Source organism: Phacochoerus africanus, chromosome 1 (genome assembly GCF_016906955.1).
Source record: "Phacochoerus africanus isolate WHEZ1 chromosome 1, ROS_Pafr_v1, whole genome shotgun sequence".
Classification (NCBI taxonomy): domain Eukaryota; kingdom Metazoa; phylum Chordata; class Mammalia; order Artiodactyla; family Suidae; genus Phacochoerus; species Phacochoerus africanus.
The window spans coordinates 95,294,946-95,314,890 of NC_062544.1; the positions used below are offsets into that span (position 1 = coordinate 95,294,946).

General features: G+C 34.5%; 1 protein-coding gene across 3 annotated transcripts in view; it reads left to right on the forward strand.

Moving 5' to 3' along the window:
* The window catches only part of ZCWPW2 (zinc finger CW-type and PWWP domain containing 2), a 139,855-nt gene that overhangs the window by 46,996 nt on the left and 72,914 nt on the right, over nucleotides 1–19,945 (forward strand). For 2 of the 3 annotated variants that reach the window (XM_047769343.1, XM_047769339.1), the window contains 2 exons: nucleotides 8,660–8,768; nucleotides 18,051–18,210. In XM_047769343.1, coding sequence (XP_047625299.1) covers nucleotides 8,660–8,768; nucleotides 18,051–18,210 — 269 coding nt within the window. Of the gene's footprint in view, nucleotides 1–8,423; nucleotides 8,769–18,050; nucleotides 18,211–19,945 lie in introns of those variants that run through there. The other variant, XM_047769333.1, reaches the window with a different exon arrangement.

The following is a 19,945-nucleotide window of genomic DNA, read 5'->3' on the forward strand; positions in this document are numbered from 1 at the left end:
GCTTTTTAAGCTGCTGCCTAATGGTTCTAATGGGCCTACATATAGGAGCTGAAGAGGCACATAGTTAGTAATCCTGTGGGACCCTATGTGGACATGTAGAAACTGCTCATGCCTTCTCCCCATGCTCACCCCAGTGATAAAACCAATGGAGATAACTTATATGTGTGTCAGGTAATTAAAAATGATTGTAATAATGATGTTCAACATGGCCAGGAGAACAAAACATGAACAAAGTGAGAATTTCAACAGAAAGAGGAAATATAAAAATATTAAAAAGAAAGTGTAGAGTTTAAGAATAAGTGAACTGAAAAATTCAAAAATGGGTTCAGTAACAGACTAGATCAGACAGAAGAAAGGATCAAATGAATTTGAAGATAGCTCACTGCAAATCATCCAATTAGTGGAGCAAAAGCAAAACCAAAAAAGAGTGGGATGATATATTCAAAGTTTTAAAAGAACTTAGAAAACACAGAAACTATCAACTAACAATACTGTTTCTAGCAAAGTTATCCTTCAGAATTGAAGGAGAAATAAAAATGATCTTAAATGATGGAATTCATCACCACTAAACCTGTTGTACAACAAATGCTAAAAGGAGTTCTTCAAGCTGAAACAAAAGGATGTGAATTAGAAATATGAAAACATAAAAGTATAAAACTCACTGGTAAATGTGAGTGTAAAGTTAAATTCAAAATATATGCTGGTGTATAAATCACATACAACTCTAGTATAAGTGTTAAAAGCCAAAAGTATTAAAATAGCTATGGCTACAATAGCTTTTTAATGGACACATTATACAAAGATGCAAATTGTGACATCAAAAACATTAAATGTGGGGAAGGAGTAAATGTGTGGAGGTTTTTTGTTACTGAAGTTATTCTTCTTAAAATGTACTATTACAACTATAGAATGCTTAAGGCAATACTCAAAAACCTATAGCAGATTTACAAAAGATAGTGAGAAAGGAATTAAAGTATACCACTATAGAAAATCACCAAACTGCAAAAGATGAGAGAAAGAGAAGAAAAAAGGGGAAAAGGATCTATCAAACAACCAGAAGAGAGTTAACAAAAGGGCAGTGGTAAGTCTTCACTTATCGAAAATTACTTAAGATATAAAGAGTCTAATTCTCTAACCATTGACTGAAAGTGAAAGGATTGAAAGATATTCCACACAAATGGAAACCAAAAGAGAGAACTAGTTATGCTTGTATCAGACAAAATAGAACAGAAGGCAAAACACTTTAAAAAGAGACAAGGTTGTATATATATAACCATCAAGAGGTCAGTTCATCAAGAGAATGTAACAATTGAAAATATTCATGCACCCAGTATTGGAGCATCTAAATATAGAAAGCAAATATTAACATGCCTGAAAGGAGAAATAGACAACAATACAATAGTAACAGAGGATTTCAATACCCTACTTTGAACAACGAATAGATCATCCAGACAGAAAATCAATAAGGAAACATTGGACTTATATTCCACTTTAGATGAAAAGGATCTCATAGATACATACAGACCATTTAATCTAACAGAAGCAGAATGTACATACTTCTCAAACATACATGAAACATTATCCAGGATAGATCATATATTTGGCCACAAAACTACTCAAAAAGATTTAAAGTTACATCAAACATCTTTTCTGACCATAATGGTATGAAATCAGAAAACAATAATAGAAAAACTAGAAAATTCACAAATATGTGCAGATTAAACAACATGCTCCTGAACAACCAGCAGTGCAAAAAAGAAATCAGAAGAGAAATAAAATATCTTGAGACAAACAAAAATGAAACACAACATACTAAATTTATGGGATACAGAAAAAGCAATTCTAAGAGGAAATTTTATGGTGATAAACATACATTGAGAAGGAACTTTTCTAACTTTACACCAGAGGAACTAGAAAAATAACTATTAAGCCTAAATTTAGTAAAAGGAGGAAGTAACAGAAATCAGAGAAGAAATAAATGAGAGCCCAGAAAGATAATAGAAAAATCAATGAAACTAAGAGTTGTTTTTTTGAAAAGATAAACATAATTGACAAACCATTAGCTAGATTAACAGAGCAAAAGAGAGAAGACTCAAAATCAGAAATGAAAGAGGGGACTATATGACTGATTATAGCTGGTGCACAGAAATAGAAAGGATTGTAAGCAACCACATGAGCAATTAGATGCCAACAAAGTGAATAACCTGGAAGAACAGATGAATTCTTAGATGCATACAATCTACTGTGACTAAATCATGAAGAAATAGAAAATTTGAACAGACCAGTAACAAGTAAGGTGATTGAATCAGTGATCAAAAATTCAACAAAGAAAAGTCCAGGACCAGATGACTTTGTGGTGAAGTCTTCCAAACATCCATAAAATAATTAGTGGAAATTCCTTCTCAAACTCTCAAAAACTGAAGAGGAGAGAACAATTCCAAACTCATTTAAAAGGCAAGCCTTACCCTGATACTAACATCAGAAAAACTGCTAGAAAATAAAACTACAGGCCAGTATCCATGATGAATGTATACGTAAAAATCCTCAACAAAAATTCTGGCAAATAGAATTCAACAGCATGTAGAAAGGATCATACACCAGCATCAAGTGGGATTTATTTATGAGATGCGTGATGGTTTGATATTCCAATCAATAAACATGATATAATGGAGGTTTGAACAATAATCCTGTTATCTCAATAGACGAAGAAAAGCATTTGACAAAAGTCAGTACCCTTTGATGATAATAACTTTTGACAAATTGGGTATAGAAGGAGTGTACTTCAGCAAAATGATGGCCTTATATAATAAGCTTACAGGTAATATACTTAATGGTGAAAAACTGAAAGCTTTTCATCTATGATCAAGAACAAGATAAAGGTACTCACTCTCACCACTTTCTTCAACACAGTGCTGGAGTTCTAGCCAGGGCAATTAGGCAAGAAAGAGAAATAAAAACCATCCATTTCAGAAAGAAAAAAGTAAAATTATCTCTGTTTGCCAAATGCATAATCTTATATGTAGAAAACCCTGAGGACTCCACCAAAAAATTGTTAAAATTAACGAATGAACTCAGTAAAGCTGCAAGGTACAAAATCAACAAACAAATTAGTTTCATTATTATGTACTGACAACAAACTATCTGAAGAAATTAATAATCTAATTTACAGTCATGTCAAAAAGAATAAAATTCATGTTAGTAATAAAGTTAATCAACTAGGGTGAAAGATCTGTAAACCTAAAACTAAGAAGACTCAAATAAGTGGAAAGAGATACCATGTTCATAGGTTTGGAGAATTAGTATTGTTAAAATGTCCATTAAGCGCAAAGCAATCTACAGATTCAGTATAATCCCTATCAAAATTCTAATGGCATTCTTCACAGAAATAGAAGAAAATAATTCTAAAATTTGTAAGGCATTGTGTAAAATGCTGCATAGCTAAGCAATCTTGAACAAGAAGAGCAAATTTGGAGGCATTTTGCATCCTCGTTTCAAGCCATATTACAACACTATAATAATAAAAACAGTATGGTATTGACATAAAAACCTGATCAATGAAACAGAATAGAGAGCCCAGAAATAAACTCACATAGATATAGGACAACTAATTTTAAACAAAGGCACAAGGGATACACAATGGGGAAAGGATAATCTCTTCAGTAAATTGTCTTGGAAAATTGGATGTCCATATGCAAAAAGGATGAAATTGGATCCTTAACTTAAACCATACATAAAAATCAACTCAAAATGGATAAAAGACTTAAATGTAAGACCTGAAACTATAAAACTCCTATAAGAAAACAGAGGGAAAATTCCTTTAGGTTGATCTTGTCAAGATTCTTTGGATATGACCCCAAAAGTACAGGCAACCGAGGTAAAAATAAAGAAGTAGGACTACATCAAACTAAACTGTTTCTGCATATCAAGAGAGAGAATAAAGTGAAAGGCAGCCTACAGAATGGGAGGATGTATTTGTAAACATATATCCAATAAGGGGTTAATATCCAAAATATATAAGGAAGTCTTACAACTAACAGCCAAAAAAGTTGGGGTTTTTTTTAATTTTAAAATGGGCAACTTTTCTAAATAAAATGTATGGCCATTAAATATATGAAAAAATCCTTTACACCACTAGTCATGAGGGAAATGGAAGTGAAATCACAGTTAGCTATCACTTCACATCTGTTAGGATGTGTATTATCAAAAAGTCAAAAGATAATAGATGTTGGTGAGGATGTGGAGACACTGGAAACTTGTACACTGTAGGTGGGAATGCAAAATGATGCACCTACTCTGGAAAACAGTATAGAGAAGTCCTCAAAATATTTTTAAAAATAGAGCTACCTTATTATTCAAGTATCCCACTTCTGGGTAATTATCCAAAAGAACTGAAATCATGATCTCAAAGACATACTAGTAGTCCCATGTTTATAGCAGCATTATTCACAATAGCCAAGATATAGAAACAACCTAAGTGTCCATTGATGAATGAATAGGTAAATTGAACATATAATGGAACACTGTTAAGTCTTAAATAAGGAAATTCTGCAATATGCAACAACATGAATGAACCTAGAGGATATTATTCTAAGCAAAATAAGACAGTCACAGGAAGCAAATACTATGTGATTCCACTTATGTGTGGTATTTAAAATAGTCAAATTGGAGTTCCCATCATGGCTCAGCAGAAATGAATCTGACTAGCATCCATGAGGATGCAGTTTCGATCCCTGGCCTTGCTCAGTGGGTTAAGGGTCTGGTGTTGCTGTGAGCTGTCGGGTAGGTCACAGACACAGTTCGGATCCTGCATTGCTGTGGGTGTGGCATAAACCAGCGGGTACAGCTCCAATTGGATCCCTAGCCTGGGAACTTCCATATGGCATGGGTACCGCCCTAAAAAAGACAAAATATAAAATAGTTGAATTCATAGAATCAAATAATGGCATGGTTTCCAGGAGAGTTAAGAATTATCAGACATAAACTTTTAATAAAGAAAGATGAGGAGTTCCCATCGTGGCTGAGTGGTTAATGAATCTGACTAGGAACCATGAGGTTGCGGGTTCAATCCCTGGCCTCCTCATTGGGTTAAGGATCTGGCGTTGCCTTGGGCTGTGGTGTAGGTTGCAGACGTGGCTCGGATCTGGCATTGCTGTGGCTCTGGTGTAGGTCTGCAACAACAGTTCCGATTGGACCCCTAGCCTGGGAACCTCCATAATCCATGGGTGTGGCCCTAGAAAAGACCAAAAAAAAAAAAAAGATGAGTAAATAATAGAGATGATCTATACAACACTGTACCTCTAGTTAACAACACTCTATTATGCACTTTAAATTGCTAAGAGGGTAGATCTCATGTTAAGTATTCTTACCACAATATAATGGAATTAATAAAGTTAGGGAAGACCAAACTTAAAATAGCTAAGCATCAACTCAGGAAGAGAAAGATAAGCTCACTAAAGAATTCTCAAAGAAAGAACGAACGAATAAGTTTATCTATTAATAAAATAGAATTCAAAAAAATAAAAGAACACTCAAACTTTGGTTGTTTATTTAAAAGGCTCTGACAAGATAAATGAAGGGGAAAAAAGTATAAACAAATTCATTATGTTCAGTGATAAATATAGTAGATACACTAGAATAATTTTTTGGTATTCACAAAGAAAATTTTTATTATTTACAATTTATTACAAGAAAAATTTTGTTTCATGATGAATTGGAGAAAGCACCATATTTGTGTTTATGTAAAACTTATATAGAATGCTTCTCCTTGTTTCATAATTTTCTATCAGTTTTACTACTCATTCATGTTTTTGTTAAATAGTATTTTCAAATTTTTGTTTGTAATTGTAAGATTTTCAATATAGAGAACAAATGAAATGCCTAGATACTACCCGAGCTTAGCAGATATTAACATTTTATTCTGTTTGCTTCTGTTGCTTAATTTTTTTAAAAGAATTATAGTTGATTTACAAAAGTATATTAGTTTTAGGTATACACCATAGCAGTATTTTTAAAAGTTATACTCCATTTAAAGTTAATATAAAATATTAGCTATATTCCTTGTTTTATACAATATACCTTGTAGATTATTTATTTTATACATAGTAGTTTGTGCCTCTTTAGAATTCTTAAATGTTTGACAAAATTGGAAATTCCTCCCTTAAGCAAATTGTCAAAAAAGGACAGTCTATATTTCATTTTATGATGCTGTTTTAATCTTAATATCAAAACCAAAGGCAAAAGGACAGATGAAAATACTAGACCACTGTCATCTATAAACACATATGTGAACCAATCTTAAATAACTAGTAGTAAACTGAATAACAACAATACATTTTAAAGAAAACAATCGATATGATCCTTATGACCATATAGGTTTTACTCAAAATGCAAGTATGGTTTATTATTAATAAATACCTTAATATAACCTACCTAATTCACAGATATAAAGAGAAAAGCCTGGGAATTCCCTAGTGGTCTAGTGGTTAGGATTTGGCACTCTCACCTCTGTGGCCTGGGTTCAGTCCCTAGTCAGGGAGTTGAGATTCTACTTCAAAGCTGCTGCATGTTTGGCAATAAATAAATAACTAAACAATTAAATAAATAAAATAAAAATAAACCCTTATGTTCACCTCAACACAGAAGAGCATTTGATAAAATTCAATACCACTGCAAGTTTCACAACAAAAAATTTCTCTTAGTAAATTGATAACTGAAGAAAAACAACTTTTTGTTACTTTTCAGTAGTATACAAAATATATATATATATATATTTGACTTTATACTCAAATGGTAGAATCAGTCTCTAAATTTGGAAGAAAAATATCACTATGATGGTTTTTATTGAGTATTATACTTGTCCTAGCCAGTGTAATAAAAGAAGACATAAGGATTGCAAATAAAAAGAAACAAAGCTGTTAAACATGCACACACACACAAACAAACACGGAAGTTACACCAAATGTCAAGTGAAATGTCTCACCTAAAGATGTACAGCTGGTGAGTGACATAGCAAGGAATTCACATGTAGTTTGGCTCCAAAGTCTGGACTCAACAATTTCTGCTCTATTGTCTTAACATCATAGAGAGTAAAGACAACTGCAATCTAAAATGTGATATTATTCCTCATAAATTTCTTTACCAGTTAAAGTAATAGCCATATTTAAAAAATATGTATTGGCAAAATTAGAAAAATTGTATATTTATCTTTCTTTAGATTTTGATTTTACTATTTTTAGGTTTTTCACTCCTTAATATGATAAATAGTGAATATTGTTGGTCTTTGTATGTGTAGCTTGGTCTCTTTTGAGTTTATTTTCTTTGGATACATTCGCATGAGTGGGATTATTAATAGGTTAAAAATTGTGAACTATGGCTATTGAAATATTGGGAAATTTTTTTTCTAAGGCAGTTTGTAGTGACTATGGAAAGGTATATGATAAGTGAGTTTCTAAATAACTCATGAATTAAGATCCTCTTTATTCATGCTTATACCTGGATAGCAGTGTTCTACTAATTTATTAATATGGCATATCTTGGTCTTTTTTAAAAAATAGGCTTTGTATATCAAAGTAGGTTATTAATAATTAGGTTTTTTCATTTAAATTTTTTATTATTGAAGCTAGAAGTTATGGCTTAACCATATAATTATAACTTTTTATATGTTTAAATTTTTCGCAATAAAAAATCTCAGCAATTTTTTCAAATCCCTTGCATTGACAATGGATAAAAGACAAATAATATAAACAAAAGATTCACTTAATTTTTTAAAATATCAAAATTTCATATGGTGAAATACTTTGCTACGTCTGGTTTTTCTTAAAATTAGAAAGAGATAAAGTCACACTGTATACACTATATACCCAAGAGGCAATACATCCTAGTGGATAAGAGCACAAAATTCTGGAAAAAAACTGAATTCATTCAAATCCCAACTCTATCATATACTAGCTTTGGAACCTTAAATTTCCTTTTTTAGCTTTTGACTTCTCTCTAAAAATGGTCATACTAAGGTTGTTGGGAAGACCTTATAAGTTGTGTGCATAAGGCACTTAGAATAATAATCTGACTCATAGTCAGCACCGAATAAGGTTTATCTATTATTATGGCAAAAAACGGGATATCTATCAGATGTGTACAAGTAGTGGTAGAATAGATATTATAGTATCTTTTTGCTCCATCATAATTTTCTTATTTTTAATTTTGGAGCATTTTATGACCAGAGTGATGGATGCTTCTCTTTTGTTCCTCTGTTTCTGAATAGGTGGAAACAAAATGTGTTCAATGTGTATAATCTTTATAGGATAGAAAGGACGTAGGCAAAGAAGGTATAAAAGAGCTATTTCTTGGATTTGGGTTGAACTTTCTCCCCTTACACCCTCAAATCCTTATTCTTTTATTTATTTACTCTTATTTATTTTACAGATTAAATGCATTTATGAAAAATAAAAATCAGATAGTAAGATAGAATATTGTAATGCTGCAATGGATTCCTCAGTGGAAAACAACATGTATGTCAACAAAGTATGGGTTCAATGTGAGAATGAAGGTTGTTTGAAATGGAGATTGTTGTCAAGTGAGGATGCAGCCAAAGTTGATCACAATGAGCCATGGTACTGCTTCATGAACACCAACTCAAGGTATAATAAGTGCTCTGTTTCAGAAGAAGACTTTCCTGAAGAGTCTCAGCTTCATCAAAGTGGATTTAAGATTGTGTATTCACAGCTCCCTCTTGGAAGCCTAGTTTTGGTAAAATTACAGAATTGGCCAAGGTAAGGTTTTTGTTTTTGTTGTATAATAAATTAATGAGGATTAGACTTGCGAAGTGTATTAATCTTCAAAAATTTTCAGAGAATTAGCTTTTTCTCATATTGTTGGCTAGTTTTGTATTTGTTGCTTTCTGGTTTCATGTTATTCTTTCCCTAGCTTCTTTAGGGTTTTTTTTATTTTTGTTTTTGTTTTTGTCTTCTTAGGGCTGCACCAGTGGCATATGGAAGTTCCCAGGCTAGGGCTCTAATTGGAGCTGCAGCTGTTGGCCTAGGCCACAGCCACAGCCACAACAACGCCAGATATGAGCTTCATCTGCAACCTATACCACAGCTCATTACAACTCCGTATCCTTCACCCACTGAGCTGGGCCCAGGATCAAACCTTCATCCTCATGGGTACTAGTCAGGTTCATTGCCACCGAGCCACAATGGGAACTCACCTGACTTATGGTTTAATTCTTCTTTTTCTAGTTTCTTAAATTGGAAACTTAGAGTCTTTTCTTTCATTTTTCCATGGCAGTCCTAGAAAACTAATAAACAATATCTTGGCAGATACAGAAATCTCTAAGATATGTGTCTTTTGTTAATGAGAGTTTTTCTAGGGATCAAGTATGAAATGTTATAAAAATATTTTATATAATTATTAATTCCCTTTTTTACAGCTATAAATTTCTTTTTAAGTACTACTTTAGCTATATTTCAAAAATTTTAACGTGTTTTATTACTATTCAGTTTGTGATTTCTTCTATGAAATGAGTTATTAAAAGTATGTTTTTAAATTACCAAATATCCAGGATTTTAAAAATAACTTACTGAGTTCTAATTTATATTTATTATAGTCAGTTTCACTGAATCTTATTTTATGGCCTAGCCTGGACTAACTCGAAAAAAAAATATATTCTATCATTGTTCCCTAGATGCCTGAAAGATTTTTTTCTTTTTCTTTAGATTTTTATGTATTTCCTTTTATATAATTGACTGTTTCCCATCCTAGATTGATTTTTCCTAAGTATTCAATGTGTATTTTAAGTATACACTTTCAAATCTTTTTAAGTATTACTGTGGTTTTATTTACTTATAAGCAATTTGTTGTGGTGTGTTGCTTTGATTTTATTTTGGTACTCCTACAGTAATGATGATGAGTCAGTCTTCTTTGGTTATCCTTGGTATTATTTTTTCTTCATCTGTTTGCACTTTTCATTTTTTTTTAAGTTTTTAATTTTTCTGTTGTTGGTTTACAATGTTCTGTCAATTTCTGCTGTACAGCAAAGTAACTCAGTCATATATTATTTTTTTTTCTCTCACATTATCCTCCATCATGCTTCATCACAAGTGCCTAGATAAAGTTCCCTGTGCTATACAGCAGGATTTCATTGCTTATCCACTCCAAATACAATAATTTGTATCTACTAACCGCAAATTCCCTGTCCATTCTACTCCCTCCCCATCCCCTTAGGCAACCACAAGTCTGTTCTCCAAGTCCATGAGTTCATTTCTTTTCTGTAGATAGATTCATTTGTGCCATATGTTAAATTCCAGTTATAAGTGACATCATATGGTATTTGTCTTTATATTTCTGACTTGCTTCACTTAGTAATAAGAGAGTCTCTACTTCCATCCATGTTGCTGCAAATGGCATTATTTTGCTCTTTTTTATGGCTGAGTAGTATTCTCTTATGTATGTATATATACCACATCTTCTTAATCCATTCATCTGTTGATTGACATTTAGGATGTTTCCCTGTCTTGGCTATTGTGAATGGTGCTGCAGTGAACACAGGGGTGCATTTATCTTTTTCAGTGAAAGTTTTGTCAGGATATATGCTCAGGAGTGGGATTGCTGGGGCATATGGTAGTTCTGTATTAGTTTTCTGAGGTACCTCCATACTGTTTGCCATAGCGGTTGTACCAATTTACATTCCCACCAGCAGTGAAGGAGGGTACCCTTTTCTCCATACCTTTTCCAGCATTTGTTATTTGTTGACTTATTAATGTTGGCCATTCTGACTGGGGTGAGGTGGTACTTCATTGTAGTTTTGATTTGCATTTCTCTAATATTTGGTGATGTTGAACGTTTTTTCATATGTCTTTTGGCCATCTGTATGTATTCTTTCAAAACGTTTATTAAGGTCTTCTGCCCATTTTTCAGTTGGGTTATTGGTTTTTTGCTGTTGAGTTGTACAAGCTGTTTGTGTGTTTTATTTTTATTTATGTATGTATGTATTTATTTATTTTGGTCTTTTTGCCTTTTCTAGGGCTTCTCCCGCAGCATATGGAGGTTCCCAGCCTAGGGGTCTAATCGGAGCTATAGCCGCCGGCCTACACCAGAGCCACAGCAACATGGAATCCGAGCCACGTCTGCGACCTACACCACAGCTCACGGCAATACTGGATCCTTAATCCACTGAGCTAGGCCAGGGATCGAACCCACAACCTCATGGTTCCTAGTCGGATTTATTAACCACTGCGCCACAATGGGAACTCCATTTGTTTATGTATTTTAGAGATTAAGCCCTTGTCAATTGCATTGTTTGAAACTATTTTTTTCCCATCCCATAGGTTGTCTTTTTGTGTTTTTTTATCCTTTGCTGTGCAAAAGCTTGTAAGTTTGACTAGGTCCCATTGGTTTATTATTTTTTTATATTATGCAATGAATTTTATTACATTTATAGTTGTACAATGATCATCACAACCAAATTTTATAGCATTTCCATCCGAAACCCTCAGTGCATCCCCCTGCCCCACAACATGTCTCATTTAGTAACCATAAGTTTTTCAAAGTCTGTGAGTCAGTATCTGTTCTGCCAAGAAGTTCATTGTATCCTTTTTTTAGATTCCACATGTAAGTGATGGCATTTGATATTGGTGTCTCATTGTCTGACTGATTTCACTTAGCATGATAATTTCTAGGTCCATCCATGTTGCTGCAAATGAGATTATTTCTTTCCTTTTAATGGCTGGGTAATATTCCATTGTGTATATGTACCATATCTTCTTTATCCACTTTTCTGTTGATGGAGATCTAGGTTGTTTCCATGTCTCCACTATTGTATATAGTGCTGCAATGAACATCGGAGTACATGTGTCTTTGCGAGTCATGGTTTTCTCTGGATAGATGCCCAGGAGTGGGATTGCCAAATCAAATGGTAGTTTTATGTTTAGTTTTCTGAGGAATCTCCATACTGCTTTCCGCAGTGGCTGCACCAATTGACAATCCCACCAACAGTGTACTAGTGTTCCTTTTTCTCCACACCCTCTCCAGCACTTATTGTTTGTAGACTTTTTGATGATGGCCATTCTGCTGGTGTAAGTGGTTTGATTTGCATTTCTCTAATAATGAGTGATGTTGAAAATCTTTTCATGTGTTTTTTGGCCATCTCTGTGTCTTCTTTGGAGAATTGTCTGTTTAGATCTGCCCATTTTTTGATGGGGCTGTTTGTTTTTTTGGTATGGAGCTGCAGAAGGTGTTTATAAATTTTGGAGATTAATCCCTTGTCAGTCGATTCATTTGCAAAGATTTTCTCCCATTCTGTGGGTTGTCTTTTCATTTTGTCGAGGGTTTCCTTTGCAGTGCAGAAACTTTTAGGTTTAATTAGGTCCCATGTATTTATTTTTTTTTTACTGTCATAACTCTAAGAGGTGGACCTGAGAAGATGTTACTGTCATTTATGTCAGAGAGTGTTTGGCCTAGGTTTTCCTCTTAAGAGTTTGATAGTGTCTGGTCTTATATCTAGGTCTTTAATCCATTTTGAGTTTATTTTTGTGTGTGGTGTTAGGGAGTGTTCTAATTTCATTCTTTTCCATGTGGCTGTCCAGTTTTTGCAGCACCACTTATTGAACAAGCTGTCTTTTCTCCATTGTCTATTCTTGCCTCCTTTGTCATAGATGAGTTGGCTGTAGGTGTGTGGGTTTAATTCTGGGCTTTCTATCCTGTTCCAGTGATCTATATTTCTGTCTTTGTGCCAGTACCATACAGTTTTGGTGACTATTGCTTTGTGATATAGTCTGAAGTCCAGGAGCCTGATTCCTCCAGCTCCATTTTTCTTTTTCAGGATATCTTTGGCTATTCTGGGTCTTTTATGCTTCCAAACAAACTTTAAAATATTTTGTTCGAGTTCTGTGAAAAGTGTCCTTGGCAGTTTGATAGGGATTGCATTGAATCTGTAGATTGCCTTGGGTTCTATCATCATTTTGATAGTATTAACTCTTCCAATCCAAGAGCATGCTATGTCTTTGCATCTGTTTGTGTCATCTTTGATTTCTTTCATCAGTGTCTTATAGTTTTCAGAGTACAGGTCTTTTGTCTGTTTAAGTAGGTCTATTCCTAGGTATTTTATTCTTTTGGATGTGATGGTAAACGGGATTGCTTTCCTAAATTCTCTTTCTGATCTTTCATTGTTAGTATATAGAAATGCTGTTGATTTCTTTGTATTAGTTTTTTATTTCTTTGTATTAGCTTTGCCAAGTTCATTGATGAGCTAGATTTTCTACCAGTGTTCAGTAGATATTCTGTGAGAATCATTTCCCATGTAGATAGATTTTTGATGTGTTTGTGGGCAATGTGTGTTCCATATCCTGCTTCCTCTGCCTTGTGTCCCCTCTCCTTAGAAACTCAATCTTAGCAACATCTCATAGTTATTCTTTCTTAGAAGAGTACTCACTCTTCCAATAAAGCTAAAAAGCTAAAGAGAGACTGATATAGAATCTAGAAATGCGGGTTTAATCTTTATGTAATAAAAACTAATAGTAGTCAAAGGAAAATCACTTATTTGCATTCCATTACCTATGGATTTACATACTTAACATGTGTGTGTATGTGTGTGGATGAGAAATTTTCTCTTCCCATTGTCCTCTGCAGTTAGGTGCAACAAAGAGACTTCTTAGCAATTATGACATTAAGCTAGTGATGATTCCAACTCATCCATTTTGTTTTCCACAGATTAAGAATGAGGCCCACGTAAGATGCAGTCTTCTTAAATATTAAGATGAAAATTTTAAAATAAAAGTTATATATTTCTTCTCATTGGTTTTAAATAAATTCAACTGATAACATACTTAAGCTTCAGCTTCTACTGAAGGCAATAACTATCCTATTAAAGTCATTTGCACTGCATTAGCAATGTGTAAGACTTCAGTTTCTTTGTGATATATTTTCACTTCCCTTGAAGTTTCTTTTGCCAAAATTTCCCATTTCCTCCTGCAGGCATATTTTAATACCTGGTATATATTTGACCTTGTTGTGTTTGTCCATTTTACCATCCACTACCCACATACTCTAAAATTAACCACACCCCTTCTTTGTAATTCTGATACCCTTCCATTGGGTTGCATACTCTTCCTTTCCCTCTACACCTGTAAGCCCCCAGACAAGACTTTAGAATTTTTCCTCAATATGAAAGTGACAAATTGGGAAGTAGAAATGCACAATGCATTATTGACAGTCTGGGAGGTCTGAAAGAGGGCGAAAAATGAACATCAATTTCTTTCTTTAATCACAGCAAGTCAGAGAAAAGATGGATATAGCAGATGTAGAGAAGGAATCATGTTTTCTGCATCTTTTTACCTCTGTTCAGATTTCCTGTAGTTTTGGTACATTCTATTTTTGGTGAGATGTACAGACTAGGAGTCAGAGAATTCCTTTGCATCACCTGAAAGTCCTCCAGTTATTTAAAGTATGATAATATTTTTCATACTTCATCTTTAGATGTGTGCAATATTTTTTGTAATATAACATGTTTTAAATGTTAAATAGAAGCTTTCTTTTTTATTAGCACCTAATTCTTTTTAGGAGTGTTCTCTTTTTATTTATATTTTTATAGTAATAATTTAAATTGAATACTCTTGGGCCCAATAGATTTGACTTAAAAAATAATTATATCGGAGTTCCCGTCGTGGCGCAGTGGTTAGCGAATCCAACTAGGAACCATGAGGTTGTGGGTTCGGTCCTTGCCCTTGCTCAGGGGGTTGACGATCCGGTCTTGCCGTGAGCTGTGGTGTAGGTTGCAGACACGGCTTGGAAACCACGTTGCTGTGGCTGTGGCGTAGGCCGGTGGCTACAGCTCCGATTCGACCCCTAGCCTGGGAACCTCCATATGCCGGGGGAGTGGCCCAAGAAATAGCAAAAAAAGACAAAAAATAAAAAAAATAATTATATCAGAATTTGTCAGAAAAGTAGCATCTCATTTTACACATAACTGCAAAATATTTCTTTCTTTTATGTGTTAGGTATTAGAAATCCTGAACTGTTCTACACTGAATGGAGTAGGTACTAATTATTTGGTATAGGTTGATCATATTGAAGGACCCACTTGTTCCTTGATTTCTGATAAATTGGGGGCCTCCATCACAGCTACCACTCAGTCATTTATCTGCCTGTTGAAGTCTTCTTTTGAGTGAGTTCCTTCAGAAATGTAGATTTCCAGTGTAAGTTTAAAAGATACACTGCACTCAAGATTAACTCTTAAGCACAACCCAGTAAGAGTGGCCAAATAGCAATAAGATAGTGTGATATGAGCCTGATAACAACCAGATGGTCCTCTTCATTTAGGTTCTGAACTTTCTCTTGAATTTCTATTGCACTTCCAGTTCTTCCAAAGTATTAGGCTTCTTTATGTTCCAGATAGTCTGACTAAGTTTTTAATTCTCAGCCCTTTTTTCCATTATCAATGGCTACAGGGCAGCCAGCCCTCCACATCCCCTTCCCCTAACTCAGAGAGGCCCAAAAGCTACAAGACTCTGCTCAGCATTCAGGGAAAAGACAGCCTCTTCATTCTTACTTCCCCATCCTGGTGACTGGTGCACCCAAGTTATCACCTCCTGACAGCTATATCTGGCACTCATGGACTTCCAGGAATATGTTTTTTTTTTAACATTAATAATGCTAAGCATGAAATATTTTCATTAGTTTACATTGTGTTAGCAATTCATATCTAAAATCTTTCAGGGAGCTCCTGTCGTGGCACAGTGGAAACAAATCTGACTAGGAACCATGAGGTTTAGGGTTCGACCCCTGGCCTTGCTCAGTAGATTAAGGATCTGTGAGCTGTGGTGTAGGTCGCAGATGCAGCTTGGATCTGGCATTGCTGTGGCTGTGGCGTAGGCTGGCAGCTACAGCTCCGATTAGACCCATAGCCTGGGAACCTCTATATGCCACAGGTGTGGCCCTAAAAAGATGAAAGACAAAAAATAAATTAATTAATTAAATTAAATCTTTCATATAGTTGGTTATAGAAGATACACTTCTATACGTATAAAAATTTAGTACAAGATCAACAAGCTAGAATCCTCAAATCCAGGCCATTTACAGATTTTGTATTTTTGCAATTTCCAATTCTTTACAGAATGATGTGTATGTTTCCTTTGTATTTTAAAATTATCTAAATAACTAATTTATCTTGTTTCTAAATAATTATCTAAATGAGGCAAAATGATGTTTTCGTATCATTCTTTCTACTTTTTTGATTGTAGCAACTACCTTACCTGGATGAGGTTGTATTAGTTTTCCTAGAGCTGCCATAACAGCGTCCAAGAGTAGGTGGCTTAAAATAATAAAAATGTATTTTCTCACAATTCTGAGGGCTGAAAATCTAAAGTCAAGATTTTAGCAGAGTTGACTTCTTTGGAGGCCTCTTTGGCTTGTAGAATCTTTTTCTGTCTTCTCAATGGTCTTCCCTCTGTGCATGTCTGAGTCCTAATCTTCTCTTTTTCTAAGGATAAACTTGTCATATTGGACTGGAACCCACCTTTTAACTTATTTACCTTCTTAAAGACCCTCTCCTAATGTAGTCAGATTTCGAGGTACTGGGGTCAGGACTTTGACATATGAACTTGGGGGTTGGAGGGTGGGTGGGATGACACAATTCAGCCCATAATGATGGCCCTTTACAATATTTTAATTTGCCAGAAACCAAAAATGTATAAAGCCCATGTTCTTTTAAACTTTAAACCAGCACAGTAGGAAACCAGAGTACAGTGAGGCCTAGTTACCTGGTGAGGCCTCCTGTCTGGTAGGAGGCAGAACTAGAACCTGGGTCTTCTAATTTGAACCTCACTACCTTTTTCGTTCTGCAGTGCTGTGAACTGAAGTAGAACTTGAAAATTGCACAGATTTTTGCATGTTTGAGTATATTAGATATAAATATTTTGGATCTTGATCTATAAAATTCAGTTAGATTTCTATTGTACATTCCTTAGTTCCAGCTTCCTGGCCTCATTTGCTGTCTTTGCTTCCTGCTTTATTCTCTGAACAGTAGGACAGAGTGGTAAAAGGGCTAAAACTTTGTTGATATATATATATAGTATGTTTTTGCCAAATGGGAAAATGAAACATATCATAGAGTTTCTTTAAGTTTATGTCATGAATGAACACACCCTTAAAGATTTATTTTTTGGTAAAGGATAGACCTTATTTCTAGTATTGAGCATTTTTAGTGGTTTGGTCACCGCCAATGACACAGATGAGTTGGGGCGGGGGGACAGCACAGAACTGCTGAGCTGTTTCGGCTTTTCCCACAGTTGTTATAGCCTCCAGTTTCAGCATAGCCCAGTAACCCTTTGGTGGTCCTGGGTCCACTAGCTCTCTCCTGCCCTGTCAGAAACCCTGTCAGTGGGATAGCATTTCAGTAATTAATCATTCTGAATCATGAGAGTTGATTCAAGCCTGCAGCGATTCTGAAAAATCTTTTTTCTCTTCTCTTTCCTATTAGCAATGCCCACATGTCTCTTACAGACCATGGAAATCATGCTTTTGTTTTATACTTCTTTCTCCTCATATCTTATGAATATCTTAAGTATGTGACTATTTCAAAGCTTTCTATATCTATAAAGATGCAATTCATTACTTGTATCACTTGAGTATACTACTTTTAAATGATACAGGTATGGCAGTTCCCATTGTGGCCCAGCAGAAGCAAGTATCTGACTAGTATCCATGTGGGTTTGATCCCTGGCCTTGCTCAATGGGTCAAGGATCTGGTGTTGCCTCGAGCTGAGCTGTAGGGCACAGACACAGCTTGGATCCCATGTTACTGTGGCTATGGCATAGGCTGGCAGTTGTAGCTTTGATTCAACTCCTGGCCTGGGTACTTCCATATGCCACACCTGCAGCCCTAAAAGGGAAAGAAAGAAAAAAAAAAAAAGAAAAAGAAAAGAAAAGAAAGAATAAGTATGTGTAAAATTTGTGAAACAGTTACTAAAATTCAAAATTCAACATATAATTGTAACAGATGTATTAGTGTCTACCTTTTTTAAAGCATTAAAATAATTAAAAATATTTTCTTTTGAAAGTTGGCCAGGGATACTTTGCCCTGATCCTTTTAAAGAGAAATATGTGTCCTATGACCTGGATGGAGATGTTGAACAATATCACATAGAATTCCTGGGTGATCCCCATTCAAGATCATGGATAAATGCAACATTTGTTGGACATTATAGTATCACATTAAAGGTATGTACAATAACATCAAAGCTTTGATCCTCTTGGATTTGTTTTTAATTATGGCCATTTTATTTCAGATCCTGAAAGACGTATAATTATTTATTTTATATTTATATGAATAAAATAGTATATAGTATTTATTTAAACTCAAATATTTGTATTTTAAAGTGGCTGTTTCAAAGGAAGTATGCATATAAAAATAGCTGCAAGTAGTTTTAAATTTTATTTCTTTAATGCGATATAGTATAAATCAACTAAAGACTTTACATAATTGCCTTTTGAAACAGTTTTAAGAGTATCATTTGGTAATTTTTTAATTCCCTTGAGAAGACTCTAAGTTATAGCCCTAGCTAAAAGGGAAAATTAATTATGGAATGCAACCAGATTTTCATATTTCAAACAGAATATTTCATTATACTAAAAACCCTTCAGTATTTTCTTGACTCTTTTTAAACTTTAAATCACACAGTGCAATTAATGAATAGACTGAACTCTCAAGTTGAAGAGAGTTAAGTGAACTGAACCTTTTTTCACAGGTTTGGTTTGTTATAAGTTAATTCAGTTATCTGTGTCTATATCTTAATATTGAAACTTTTCATCCGCAAACCATCCTTTCATTAGAAATCTGATTAAAAAGTAGATGTCAGAAACGTGAATGCCTTTGAGTTAACTGGATGGTTTCTATTTTATAGTGAGAATTATGTATATTCAAATATACATATAAATGTATATATATTTAAGGCACTCTGTTTAATCCACAGTATCAGTAAATCTGTAGAAATTATTTTGGCATAAATAGTACCTTTGTTCCATTCAGCTTGAAAGTAGCTGGAGGGGAAGGCTCTTTCAGTAAAAGTATTTAAGTGTGGAATAACCTCACTTAGATTCATTTCACAGTGGTTGTGAGTGAGTTGTCTGTGTGTGAGGCACCTTCTCTGCTCCCACATTTTAGATGTGTTCCCAGGCACTTTCACTGGCAACCACAAGACAGAAAGGAGTATTCCCGCTCTGTGCCCTTTCTAAAGGATAGGGAAACCTCCTAGCTTCTCACAAGCAGACCTTAGAATCTTAAATATTTGACAGGGTATTAAAGAAATTATATGTAAATTATATGTAAATGTGAGTAAAAAAAATCAAAGTGTATTTTTAAGTTGTCAGAATTTGAGTTCTGTCATGATAAATTTGAGTAGTCTGATTCCAGTGAGCATACCATTCATTAAACCCCGAGGCAAGGAACAAATCTGATTCAAACCAAAACTAAACTCAAGAATATGTAAGTTTTTAACCCTCTGAAAGCATTTGAAGCAAATTTAGAAATTCTTGCAAAAGACCAGGAATTCAGGGCTATTTAAATTAAGCAGACTCTCAAAGCAAGAATGAAAACAGAAAAAAATAAAGTGTTTGTTTTACCTCTTCTGTCCCCTACATCACCAACTGGCAAGATGCTCTGGGTAGATTACTCACTGGGTGCCCACAGGCTATGGGACAGGCTCTCTGCTCTACTGTCATTCAGGGAACCTACAGATAGGCTTCTTCCTTCCTCTCTTCTTGTTTGTTTCTTCATTACATCCTCTCTTGGCACTGATAGAATAGGGTTGCCTTTTTCTATGAGTATCTTCATTCAAGGCTGAAATTTTAGTTCCTTTTACCTCACATTTAGCTGGCATGTGCCTTGCTGTCCTGCTGTGCTCTGATTCGCTTCTCTTGGCCATGGAAGGGTCTCCACTTGCCAGGAAGGAGAAAC